This window comes from Acyrthosiphon pisum, chromosome A1 (genome assembly GCF_005508785.2).
Source record: "Acyrthosiphon pisum isolate AL4f chromosome A1, pea_aphid_22Mar2018_4r6ur, whole genome shotgun sequence".
Taxonomy (NCBI): Eukaryota; Metazoa; Arthropoda; class Insecta; order Hemiptera; family Aphididae; genus Acyrthosiphon; species Acyrthosiphon pisum.
The window spans coordinates 128,575,974-128,590,291 of record NC_042494.1 but is presented as its reverse complement, the minus strand read 5'-3'; the positions used below and the strand labels follow the sequence as shown (position 1 = coordinate 128,590,291).

Below are 14,318 nucleotides of genomic sequence, written 5' to 3'. Positions count from 1 at the left end.
TAACATATTTTATTGATCCAAAGTAGAAATATTTTTAGAGAATAACGTAATCTCATAAAGTTTTAATGTTTCGGAAAATCAAAAATCTTTAACAGCACGCGGCAACCTTCAAAGTTCAAATATGTCAATGATATTTTTATCAAACGGTCCAAATCCAATAACTTATTCGACACATTATCCTCCTCCCATAGCGAATCTATTTACCCCGTCACGTAGTCGTGACATTTCGATTTTTGACCACTTGACACTTATATACAATGATCATATAATTTATTATATTTATCTACCTTATATCATTTACTGTATGAAACTAATCTTCATTGTTCACAAATGTCCTTAAAAATATTCTATAGTGATAAGACTTGTAGGTTACTCGGGTAACCATTCATTTTATACCTACATATTCAACGTATAACACTTATATACGTCTAATGGATATTACTATGTATTATTATTTCTTTATTTGTTCAATTTTATTTGGTTTTGCATATTTTCCTTTAAAGATTTATACAATTATTTGCATCTGCTTTTGACGCTTATAATATACAGCTTTGTACCGTATATGTCCATTTATAACTATGAAATAAAATTTTTTTTATGTATATATATATTATAAATATAGTACTTTGAAACATAATTCCCATAATATTTCATAGTATTAATGTAATCCTCTTAAAGTGTATATATTTATATATGTGTATATTGCTTTAAACAAAAATCATATTTTGCATTATTTATTGTAATTTTTAGTATATTTATCTGCAATTGGCATTTTATTGCGACCACTTTTTTTTTTGTGGTATTTTTTATTTTATTTTAATGTAACCAACCAATTTAAATATAATAAATCTATTCACAGTTTTTTTTTTATTGTGTTACGTGTTTATTAAAGTACGTATAGATTTGTTGAATAGCACTTGATAAATGTGGCATACTATTTTACTATAAAAATCAATTAGATTTTAAATAACTTATATCAACCCTGAACTTTAATTTTTTTAAATTTATTTCTATAATTTTTTCATTTACTCACATTTATTATTATGTAATATTTAGTAGCGGTACCTATACCTATATAACATCATACAAATTGATTTCAAAGTTTCTAGTAAATATTTGTATAAAGTTTTCAAGTGCTTTTTATACTTATAAACGCAAATTATTATTACGTCTTAGCTTGTAGGTATGTACTTTTACCAATACACATTTTGTATACTAAACTATATTGGTTAATAATAATTATAATACAGTACTTCAGATGGCATCTTGATAACATTATTGCGTCACAACGTTTCTAGTTAAACAAGTTTTATTTTTATGAAATGCATGTACCATTAATTAAAAATGTACAAAAAAAATGTACAACCAGAAAAGTTTCTAACGCTCTATTACAAAATACAATAGTTGATTCAGTAGCGCTTAACTCTCACTAACTAAAAATTAAACTTTCAGCACTAGACTTCACAGTGGCAAAATAAAAACAAAAGGAAATTGCAGATCCAAGCTGTCTTTTAATCGGTTTGAGGTTACGTCTCGAATAAAATATAATAGATATTATTCATAAAACACTCAAATTTTAACGAATGGTTTATTATTGTAATATAGAATATAATTGTATTCCAGTGACCCTTAGTTTCAATGTATTGTTTTTCTAATGCAAGTACCTATATTATATTTTTAACCCAAGTTTCAAACGTGGTTTCGACGTTTTTCAATGTACATGAGTACAGCCTAGTGTCCAGCCGTAAAATATAAATTTACACATTTTAAATTAAATTACAATTTTGTTAAAAAAAAATATATATTCCTTTTTGATTCCTTTATATTTTACCGTTTACCGGCACAATATATCAGTTGTTCAATATTTACCAGTTTACTTATACTCAGTTGTTATAAATATATTATACTACGATCAATTATTATTTTATCTTAATTATATTGACACTTAATTGTAAAAAAAAAAAATGTATATCTACTTATCAAATAATTGTGGAAAAAATATCCGAAGACAGTCGTGGTGTGGTTTCAATGGTGTAGCTAATTTGCCTATCCAACACGCCGTGTTACTCAAATTTAACTTTATAAAAACTCATTCAAAATAATATGTACTTAATATTCGATACCGAAAAAAGACCCGACGAAACCAGCCACGTTGCCACAAAAAATTGTAAAAATTACACGGAATCTTATGTCTAAGTGATTTTTCTGGTCGTTGTGGTGTCAGGAATAGCCTCGGGGAACGTGAATGGGGCGAAATCCAGTCGAACTGGCACAAAGCCGATGTTTATTTTAACACTATGCGTTGCGTGAATGTCTGTAGTTTTATATTCACTCTTAAAATATGTCTAACACGATTATCATGCAAAGTTTGTATTTGGTTGAGTTTCACCACAACATTTGATTTTCAGTCACCCTGTTTTATTATTATTGTTTTAAAACAAATAAAGGCTTCAACATCTCCGGTTATTATCCTATGTAGTGCATTAATAAGATACAAATGTGTGAATAGACACAAACAAAATAAAAAAGCAGTTAATAGTGATTCTTAATGAAATCGTTACCTATTAGATTTATATAAGATTAAACCCTATTTATTTTATAAGCTGTGTTTTGGATAACAGTTTGATATGTTGTATTCGTTTACTTTCCTTTTTGTACCCCATCGTGGTCTATTTCAGTAACACATCCGAATTTCTAGCACTAATCATCAATTGAAGGGTGCAGTGCAATAATCAGATATTACTGTAAATTGTATTATATTGTGGTTTGGTATTTATTTAAATTATAAATTTTCTACGAAAATATGTTTCTCTAGAGTATCGTGAGATGGCTGAGCAGATTATTGCCAACACTTGATATTTATATTCGTAATAAAAGAAAATTCTACTTGAGCTTTATTGTAAGTACCTCCATACATTTTTACCTCATATTTTTTATCCACAAAGCACAAAACTGAACTTAATATTGAATGTTACGCTTCAGCGCTGTACACAAATAATATATAGGTTAAAAGAAATTTATGAAAAATTTGATTTGATTATTGTTGTAATAAAAAGTCACAATGCATAATTTAATGTATTAAACGTATTTTTCTTCATATATTATACTTAATATTTCTATGGATTTTACTTAACATTCATTGAACAATAGATTGAACAAAAATGTACATTTATTTTGCATACCGTTTGCGTTGAAAATTGTATAAATAAATTATCATCGATTATTAAAAATATTTTGAATCTATTAAAATTAGGTTGTATTGATAGTTTATCAATATTATTTTAATTGCTAAATGTATAAACATCTAGGTACATATTACTATATTAAAGGTAGGTACATGGTACATGTTTACATTTTTCAATAGCTTTCAATAATTACATTAAATACATTTGATATTAATTACAAGTTATATAAGTAGATGTACAAATATTATTTCATGTTCATTCAACGAGAATAACAATTTTTTTTTTTGAATTTTGGCAAACCCAGTTTACTAGAGAAATGAAGTACGTATGTGATTTTTTAATATTTTACTTTTTTTAACCATAACAACTTAAATGTACATTTATTGTTAGGCTAGAAAAGTACCAACAACAACAGCTTACAAGCCAAAGTATTTAAAAAGATTATAATAGTATTCTTTATGGATTTCATTATTAAAATTGACTAGTTATTTTTTCTAGAAAATTCTTGAAAAACATGGAGAAAATTAATTTTAACGCTAAACATACATTAATCAATATTATATATTATGTTGACTATTTCAAATTTAAAAAATAATGACTTAGACATTCATGATTAAAAATACATTTTTAAACAAATTCGTTTATTTTTTAGTATTATTAATTAAGAAAATGTGTAGTTTTTTCAAGTGTAAATACTATAGTGTATTTAGACAGTTTTTTTAGATTTTTAACAATGTTGTAAAATATTAAAATTATTGTGGGAAGGTAATATTAATACCTATATCGTTCCAAATGTTATGTTTAGATTAGGTACATATTAATATATTATAATAACAAAAAAAGAAATTTAAGGAATTTCCTAGTAAATTTTTAACCAAAATCATTAATATTACGTTTCAAAAATGTTGTGCAGTACCTATACTGGTTTTAATTGTTTAAATTATTTAAAACCTTAATGACCTTAACCTTTTCAATTTGTGGAATTATACAAGACCCCAATGAAAATAGTTTTAAAACTTCCTATAAATATTATTATAATAATAACTTAGATACAAATCTGCAGGATTCTGTTTGCTAAGTTTACCATTCCTATACATTTCTAGATAATGGTACAAACATTTTGCTTAATATCCAATTCTAGGTATCGCGTCCATGTCTTTTTGATAGTCTCGAGTCAAACTAACTTCAACTTAATATCGGATTCAATAGATTAATTAAGTTATTCGTCCACGTGTATATGTCATTAACTCAAAAACTGACATTCCACAACTAATCAACTTAAAACCTGCACAGCACAGAGTGCATATTATATACTGCAAATTCCTATCTCGAAGTCGAATTAAAATTCTCAGATTCAGTGTCTTCTGATGTAATGAAAGTTGAAACGAGAGTCACGCCGAGAAGATTTAATTTGACGTCTATCAGTTATATATTATTAATATAATAATCACAGTCATTGAGCATAATCAAAGCTCTGCAAAAAGCTGATACAGAAACAATTTTATACGAAAATGACAAGTAAATTATTCGTAACCTAAAATTGTTTGGAGATTTGACAGTATTTTATTATAATGGATATTTGTAAAAACAAAAATATAAACAATTTTAATCAAAAATCAACCTTGAAAGTTTGAGTAAATTGTGGTTTCTTGTATTAATTAACACAGATTTAATTCTATTGGAGTAAGTAATAATATATTTTTTATTTTTACTCAATACCTAATTAAACATCGGATTTTTTTATTCTACGTCTGGTAATATATTGTGCACAATCTCTTTTCATTACTCGCACTTACTTTCTTTCTTTTCATCTCTGGTCCCTAGAATTCGTTTTATTTGAAAAAGTATTAAAACAATGTTAACAATTAGTTTTTTTTAATAAAGTTGCGTTACAGTTCGTTTTGGTGTACAACTCTATACACCAAAAAACTATAGCTTTTGCGCTAAATGACTGACGGCATTCAACTCATTTTATATATATATATTGTGTAAATACACTTCTTGTAAAAAACAAAAAAAGTGATTTACAATTGATAAGATGCAAGGATTTTATAAATTAAAAAGTTATTTAACGTTCATTCCGTAATGAAAATCATTAATATCAGTCGCTAATGTTATCAATTTTATTATAAAAATCCATTTTCTATTCAGAGAGATTATTGTATAGATGAACGTTAAAATGTGAATTGAAGTGTGTATTAAATTAATTATTTTCATTCAACTGGCTAATAAAAAAAATACCTTGAAAATAATAATAATAATAATAATAATAATATAATAATTAAGAACGTTGAGATAAAAATCTTAGATTAATTATTATATTTAAATATTTTGTATTATTATGTAACCCATTAAACTTTTGAACGTCTAAAATAAATTTCAAAAATCATAATTTGTGAAATTTAATTATCATCGTAGCTTACACAAATATGGCATTCTCAAAATATCTTAGAATTTTCCCATTTAAAACAACTACCTACGTTAACGCTTGACAGACTAATAAGTTTACAATAATTGTCGTAATTATGTACCATAAAATATAATCACAGCCATAAATATACGAAGACAAATATTTAAAGTTCATTCACATTTCACACTTGTATCAATTAATATTCTTGAACACGATTAAAACGATTACTTTTTTGATTTTTTTTCTTAATTATAGACATATTTCTGATGTAAACACATAATGACGAATACCAATCCCAATGATGTTGGATTTACGACGAGCTTTAAGTAATCGTTAAAGCATCAATTTTTTTGTGCTTATTTATAAAAAAAATACTTCCAGAATTAGGAAGTGGAAAATCATAAAATCAATCTTTGTAATTGTGTTTGTATTATAAATTTCAACTGAAGCAAAACCAAAAACGATAGAAACGTAGATTAGTTTTAACACGAGCAAAATGAATAATTCTATCATTTTACTCGCGAATAAAAGCTTGAAATAAGAAATCATTAGATATTAATGTATAATATACATGATTAAAATAATATGATAAGTATAAATCATGGGTAATAGGTAATATATATTATATTATAATAGAAATGTATAAGAGACTTTAAGTTTTGTTTTTCGTGTTTTTTTTTAATTCTACATAACTCGCATAAATTTCCTCTAATTTTATAAAATTAATTATTTCAGAATCAATCATAATCAAATGTCATCCAACATTGTTAATATAAAAAACAATGATTCACAGGAAACCAACGATGATTAATTTGATTTTATAACCGTAAATATTTTTCATCCATGTATTGTTGAGTCTTATAAAATAATTCAACTTTACACATTTTTCTAGGCCACACTAAAAATCATTCATAAATAATAATACAATGGACATGCGTTGTAGAGTTATAATTAATTCATGAAAAAATTACACCACCGCCTTTTAAGTGGCACTTAAATTACAATACAAACTACTGTCCATTCACACGCGAATTTTCATTATTTGTTGGCATTCAGAGCGCACAAAGACCTATTTCATGCACTCGATAATGGACCGAATGCTATTTTTTTTTTATTATTATTATTATTATTATTATTATTATAGAACAATAGAGCCTGTAATATAACTGACATTATGTTCAAAAATCGATCCAATATTATTTATATTATTATGACTTTGTTGTTTCTATCGCTGCTGGTGTCTGTGCGTGATTGTGTTTGTATGTTAATACCCAACAATGTCAGTCCTTGAAATGCATTCCATATGCATAAGGGATATATATATATATTATGTATATGAATATAAATAACTCATCATTATACACACGATAATATACGATAAACATGTGATATTACTAGTCAAATGTAACAAAAATATGATGATATTTCGTCTGAAACCGGCGTTGAATATCAAATTATGGTCTTGTTTCGTCTAATGTTGAACGATAATCGTGTCCTTGGTAAATCCCCAATTATACTTATATACCTACAGATTTTTTAAGGATCTAGTAACTAGATTTTAGTTATTCAATATAGTTTATAGTTTTATATAGTAACGAATAATATTGTAAAATAGTTTTATCATGGAATAGCATGACTTAAATGCATCCGTATTGTTGCTTTACTGTTTGTGATAAACTGTCGATGGCCAAGGGGTTGGGGAAATTATTTCACTATTATTGTACTACCCTACATTCGTCACCGATTGTGCAAACATTTAGTGGATACTAATATCGTGATCAGCTAATTCAATAGTCGCAAGTACTCTTGGTTTTCAATAAAACATTTATCATAATATAAAAAAACAATGAATAAGACAAAGACTATAGGTATAGCTATACCAAAAAATGTAACATAAATTGAATATTGTGTTTGATATAAAAATTACTTACCCTCGACGAGACAAAAACAGGCGTCGTCATCTGAAAACAAAAATATATAATTCATAAATGTTAGAAAATAAATATCAACTTGCATTAGATGTACGTCGTATCATGTCAAAAAATATAAATAAATTGAATTAAAGAGAGTTGTTAAAGAAATATAAACCAAACATAGTGCAGAGTAAGACGCTGAGAATAAATTAAAGTTAACAGTCACATCAAGTAAATGTTTAATGAATAAAAAAAAAATTTGATTACCATGAATTACAAAATAATTCAACTACGGAGATCAATATTGCATTTTCCAAAATAAAAGATTTTCACCGCGTCATTCCTTGAACGAATGAAATGAATTATTTTTGAAATGCAATTTATTTTATATCAGATTAAAAACTTTAAATATGGTAAACCACGACACGATGGTTATACTTAATATATATTATGTGTTTGCAGAATATAACTACAAGAAAGTAAAAAATAAATCATTCAATTTATGATTACATTAAAACTTCGATACAAAAAAAAAAAAAAAATAGATAAATAAAAAATGATTACATTTTTACATTTATTTGTCGTACCTACACAATATTAATATGTTAAATATTCTAATAATTTAAATCATGGACGAGATAAACAAAATGCGTGAACTGTTGTCAGCGAAAGCTTAATATAATAAACATAATATTATACACATTCGACAAGACAAACACGCACATACCAATATAATGTTTAATTGTATATATATATATATATATAGATAGATAGATAGATTGGTATCGTTTATATGTATTGTATTATAATATATTAAAATTTATATGTCTTATATATTGCCAATAGGTAGTGTGTTTTTTTTTTAGATTCCGAGCACACTGAGGGAACTATTGATTTTGCAATGATGTCATACTTTTTTCTATCTAGCGACTATTTAGGGGAGTAAAATACCTCAATAGGTTTTATTTAGCACCGCTGCTGTGTATGGGGTGTTGAACACTGATTGTACTTTACAAACAAGTCATTTTTAGAATTCCCCAGCCGGTTTCCAGAAAATTGTAAAAAAGAAGAATGAAATGTAAGCAAACACCAGATTCTTACAAAGTCTTGAAATTTTTGGGTAGGAACAGTGATCTCCAGTTACAATCGCAATGGTCTTATATTGCTTTAAAATGGAACGATACCTAACTTCTACATTATACTTATTACTTTTGTGTATTCAATGAAATTTGTTTACGTTGCACAATTACAGCTGTTTTCGGAATTTTTCCACCCACATACATGTCAATATGGCCTATAAGTCCTCGCATATTATTTATAGAGTGAATTTCATAGTTTTCTGTTAACAATCTAATTGAACGCATCAAACAGTATATTCTAATGCAAATCAATTAATTTTAATTTTTATGAAATATTGTATAAAAATGAATATGTTTAAATGAAACAAATTTAAAAATATATTTAATAGTCAAAATACTTTAGGTCTCAGCGCTTTTCACAATTTCTTTTTCGTTGAAATCATAGCAATTATAATAATCCCGATAGATCTTATGAAATAACATTTTAATTGAGTAGAAAATAATACTTGAATTGCCTGTACCATAGAATACTTATGAATATAAATTTAAAAAAAAAATATTTCTCAATCATTTAGGTTTGATAATTAATTCGTATTTATTACAAAAAAGTATTACATTTTGAAGTTTAGAACTCGCAGTTGTATTGCATAATATAAACTAATAAAATCTAAATCGAACACTATTTGACTATTCAATAAGCAAATAACGGTGTTATAACGCAATTTAATTTATTTCGCCAATTCATATGTAGTTCATGGATTGAACCCTATCCCATTTTCTCAATAATATCAACGAAATAGTTTAACCTCGATTTTTAAGCAATATGGACTTACATTTATTTTAGAACCAAATTCAAATACGATACATATTTTATTATAGCAGGTAACGTTTCTTTTACTTAAACAAAAGTTACAATATCGTTGCAACCAGGCTTAAGTTAGGTGTATGTCATTAACATAATATATATTTGTTTTTAATATTATTGGCCTTAGCATAATATCATATTTTCGTTCATTGTTTGTGATACCACATAATATAAGGTGCATTAGTAAAATCATATTATATTATTTATTATTTGGTCGATATAACCGTGTTAAAATATGACCCAATTACCAATAACGTGCAATAATAATATAAAGTTATAGTATTGAATATTTAAATAAGTAATACATCCACGCTAGAATAAATTATTAAATCATTCAAATGTAAGTGCATACTTTTAGCAATAAAACAATGTAATAAATTACAACATTTAAATAAAATACGAAAATAAATAATGAGGAAGTTAAAAATATAACATAAAATATGAATATGATCTATAAATGTGTGTGCATAAAATCAAAAAATATAAAAATAAGTTAAATATATTGAGAAATTTCGTATGATTATTTCAACGCATTTTTTTTTATAAAACACGAGAGATATATAATATTATGGCTATAATCTATACAAACCAACCATATTTTTTTTGAATATAGTAATGTGATGCTTGATACTTTAAGCCCTATGTATATAACAGTTTCATTTTAATGAAGTACTTCATTGGAATAATTTTACCACATTTACATTTCACCACTACAGTATAATAAAAAGGTATCTCTTTGTGAGATTTTACCTTTAGATTTAGTTATAATATAAATTATAAAATATAATAATATATTTGTTATTTGTATATAATACATATATATATATATATATATACATAAACCGTTGATAATATTTTGGTGGATTATACGCGCGGTGCAAAAAATTATGAATGTTCAATTTTTTTTATTTATATTTTTCAATTTTTGGCATCATTAAGTTAAAATACCGTCTTAATAATTATTAAAATATTATGGTATTTTTGTAAGGTTTTGGTCGTTTGGTGGTGCGGAAAATGTTTAAAAAAAATATATTATTTTGTATTCTACGCTAATTTATTGGGACCTTCTGCTGTATTGAGCGCAAATATATTTTAATATGTTTTGTTTTATCATAATATACAATAGATAAATTACACAGTCTTGCGTTTAAACTATAATATTATGTATGTTATATTATATTATCTATAAGACTATATAACTAACAAACAACAATGTATTTTGCTTAAATATGTACACATTATAATATATGATGTACATTGTACATACTAAAAAGCATAATTTACGTTTATAAAATTGGTCTGAGAAAAACATGGTAGATAAAACATGGTTTATTATGTCAAGGTTTTATAAAAGTCTATCATAATATCATCCGCGCACGTAAATGGTACCTAAGTAGTATCCATAATGTGTAAATAAACTTAATAAAGTGTCGTTAGTGCATAAGTATATGTTGTGTTATTTTGATCATAGTAAAAGAAAAATCTAATAAAAAAAAATTAACGATGAAACATAATTCCGACGGACCTGTGTTAGAAATTAAAATAATTATTATTTGTATAAAAAAATACAAAACAATACTTGTGTAGATGAATCGTTTTGATGGGTTTTGAATAACCATAAGTATTGCGGTTAATCCTAGAAAACTACGTAGTTGCACGACACCTAATTTAGTGTATTTATTGTACTCTGCAGTTTATAGATGGTCGTAGAACGTATTATATGTGCCTTTACTAAACCTTCTAACTTTTGGATGTAACTGATTTAATTAGTTTTGATTGATTGGAAATTGTATTGTGGTATAAATTATTTATCGGAGCAAGTGCCGATTTTTTTTTTTAAAACCGAAAAGTCTAAACGTTGATAAAATACCGATCGTTGTCGGGTATTGTTGGTAGGTATTAAAAATTTGATTTTGAATGAAGAAAAAAACGTTCCCTTTATCGGTCCCGAAAAACGCATTCCACAAACGAATTGGATATTATGGAATAATATGCTCGCTCGTTTTACGAAACGGTAACCTTTGGAATACCTACACGAATATTGTGATTTTAAAACACATCGTTACAGTCGATGATATTCTACAAACACTGAATAATATGACGTCGCTTGGTTTACAAACCGACGGCAGTGGAAATTGTTTTTATTAAATCGATACCTATTCAATATAACGAGATCACAATCGCAAACCAGATTTTCTAAGGGGACTTTTGCGGGACAAACATTTTAATAATTTAATAAATATTTTTTCCCTTTGCTAAATGGGGTTTTGCATTCAACATTTCGGTGTATGATAAATTATACATGCAATCCGTATAAAGTATAATAAGGATGAAGTTTACGGATTCACACCATACTTAAAAAAAATGTAAATGTTTCTTATAAAAAACAAAAAAAAAAAACATCGATTTCATATTTTTAATTTATATAGACGTACATGATCGTTTTCATAAAATATTTTACTTCGTTGTATTAAATTAGAATAATATTTATTGCTTAAAGAAACCGAAGTCCCAGATAAGAATGACCACGATAACAAATAGCTTGAATTACGAACAAATATTGTGTGGCAAGTAGGTACATTAAATAAAGTGGGTGTGGTACCTATATAATACTTTTTTCAGTGGCATAAAAACATTGAAACCCAATGAATAAAATAACGGGTGGTGTTTTGTTTTAAAGATGTCAGAGTGTATAATTTTCCTGGAAAATCCTTGTTTTATAAATTTCAATCTCAAAATTCCAAGTATAATCAATTAATATTTATGTAAATACTACTATTGAACCACCAACGTGGTAAAACTGAATTCCTGGATATTTTCTAAAATTACTAAAATCGATTAACAAAGTAGAATATGGTATACGTTTATATACCTAAATTATCAAGATACTAAAGCACCAAATTTAAATGATATTAATATTAATAATAATAATAATAATAATAATAATAATAATACAATTAAATAACTAATAAATATTATTTTTGTAGAAAAATCAACAGCACAGCTGACCACAGCGATAACGCTTCAGTGACCAAAGTCGCCGCATAATATACAACTGGTACGAACGTCTTTATAGTTTATATATTCATTCGGTTATCTAAGTGAAATCATTTATTCTTCTTATACTTGGTTTGCGTTTTCGACTCTTTTTATTAGTAAACCCAAAAATTTTTTTTTTTCGCGAAACTATAATTCGTTAAATATTAAAGTATACAAATATATTTTAAATTCAAATTTTATTATATACCTACATGTTGTGTTTTATTCAATTTTTATTCAAATATATTTATTTATTTATTTAAACAAAATTTGCGGACATTAAACAATTGCCGTGTCAACTTCCCTTCCATTCGCATTTATTTATTACGGTCACGTTACTTTTATTTCTACGTTTCCGGAATTCTACGTTTTTAAATTATGTAGGTATATCGTTAAAATGATAAAAAAAACCACAGATACAAAATCATTACTGAACATTAAGATTTAAAATTTATTTTTATTAATCCGTTTATCTACATCGTTATGTTATATTGAATAATGCCACGTTTTGATAAAAGTTCTCAGCGACAGATAGTAAATCTGATGTGCGTCCAGCGATGCACCCAATTACCTACTATTACTAAGCGGATCTCTGTTTCAAAATAAATCCCTGGCCGATGCAATAATATAATTTTACATAAAAATAATACAATGACTATATCCGGACTTACTGAAAACATCTAAAAGTCACAACACCTCACCCGTTCATCTTCCAATCAAAATCAATCTATCTCGTGAACACACAGCTGGCAACAACTGAAATTAGCTTTTCTATTTTGGTTTCCCAAACCGAAGATCCGAATTAGATGGAAACCGATTCAACCAAAAATAAAACGCAATCATAATAAATTCAACTGAAAACGTAATCTAAATGAATTAAAGCTACAAACTCATATACACCTGACTCGTTTAGGAAAATTATACACCTATACGCACTAGCGTGTCCAGGAATTTTCAATGGAGGGGGGATATTTTATGTAATAATGAGAATACATTAAAATTAATCGTAGTGATAGTACCAAACACACACATAAGGGGATTATGGGAAAATATGGAAAATATAACGCCCCCCCCCCCCTGGAAACACTACTGCACCTAAAACAAAACGACAAAAATACGAAAAACCATACTAAACCTACTAATAATGATATTATAAATTAGGAACTAAAAGGAACACTTTAAACAGCTGTAGTATACGTACATTAACGGCAGACAAAAAAATAACTCTTCTACTCATTTCATTGATTTGGAACCAGACAAACACAATAATATTATTCAGATATTTTTAAACTAACTTCAATCCGTCACACTAAAATAAAAGTCATAGAACCTCGTCGCTGTCGTCATATTGTTCAATTCCGACGTTGCCCTAAATTTCGGCCACACACCAATCTATTGTTGTAATCATCAACCACGTCCAGTTAAATGCAGTGAATCTTATTTGACGGAAAACTGTCAAAAAAAACTAACCGATCGACCACCCGAGCGTACATTGTGTCAAGGATAACATCCCACTAGCTATGTGTCTCGTAACACAATTCTTAAACTACAATAAAAGCTAAGAAAAGCAATGTTTGTATCTGCTACAGACTATCGCAACCAGTCAAATTCCAGAAAATATAGCCCACTGACCCTCGACCAGTGGAAATCTCATAGGTGGCAAGTACCTACATGATTTTGAGGGAAAAAAATAAAAATATTATGAATGTTACAAATTATATATTTGCAAATTGATTTTATGGAAAAGCATACGACGATTTATATTTACCTCGGTTATCCCTATAAATTCTATCAAGTGGTACGTGAAGATTTTCCAAATGTATGGAT

General features: G+C 26.7%; 1 protein-coding gene across 4 annotated transcripts in view; it reads right to left on the bottom strand.

Annotated features, from left to right (window-relative positions):
- Positions 1-14,318, bottom strand: part of LOC100571391 — a 193,280-nt gene that overhangs the window by 150,993 nt on the left and 27,969 nt on the right. For all 4 annotated transcript variants that reach the window (XM_029488291.1, XM_008187358.3, XM_029488292.1 and 1 more), the window contains one exon: positions 7,527-7,556. In XM_029488291.1, coding sequence (XP_029344151.1) covers positions 7,527-7,556 — 30 coding nt within the window. The remainder of the gene's footprint in view (positions 1-7,526; positions 7,557-14,318) is intronic.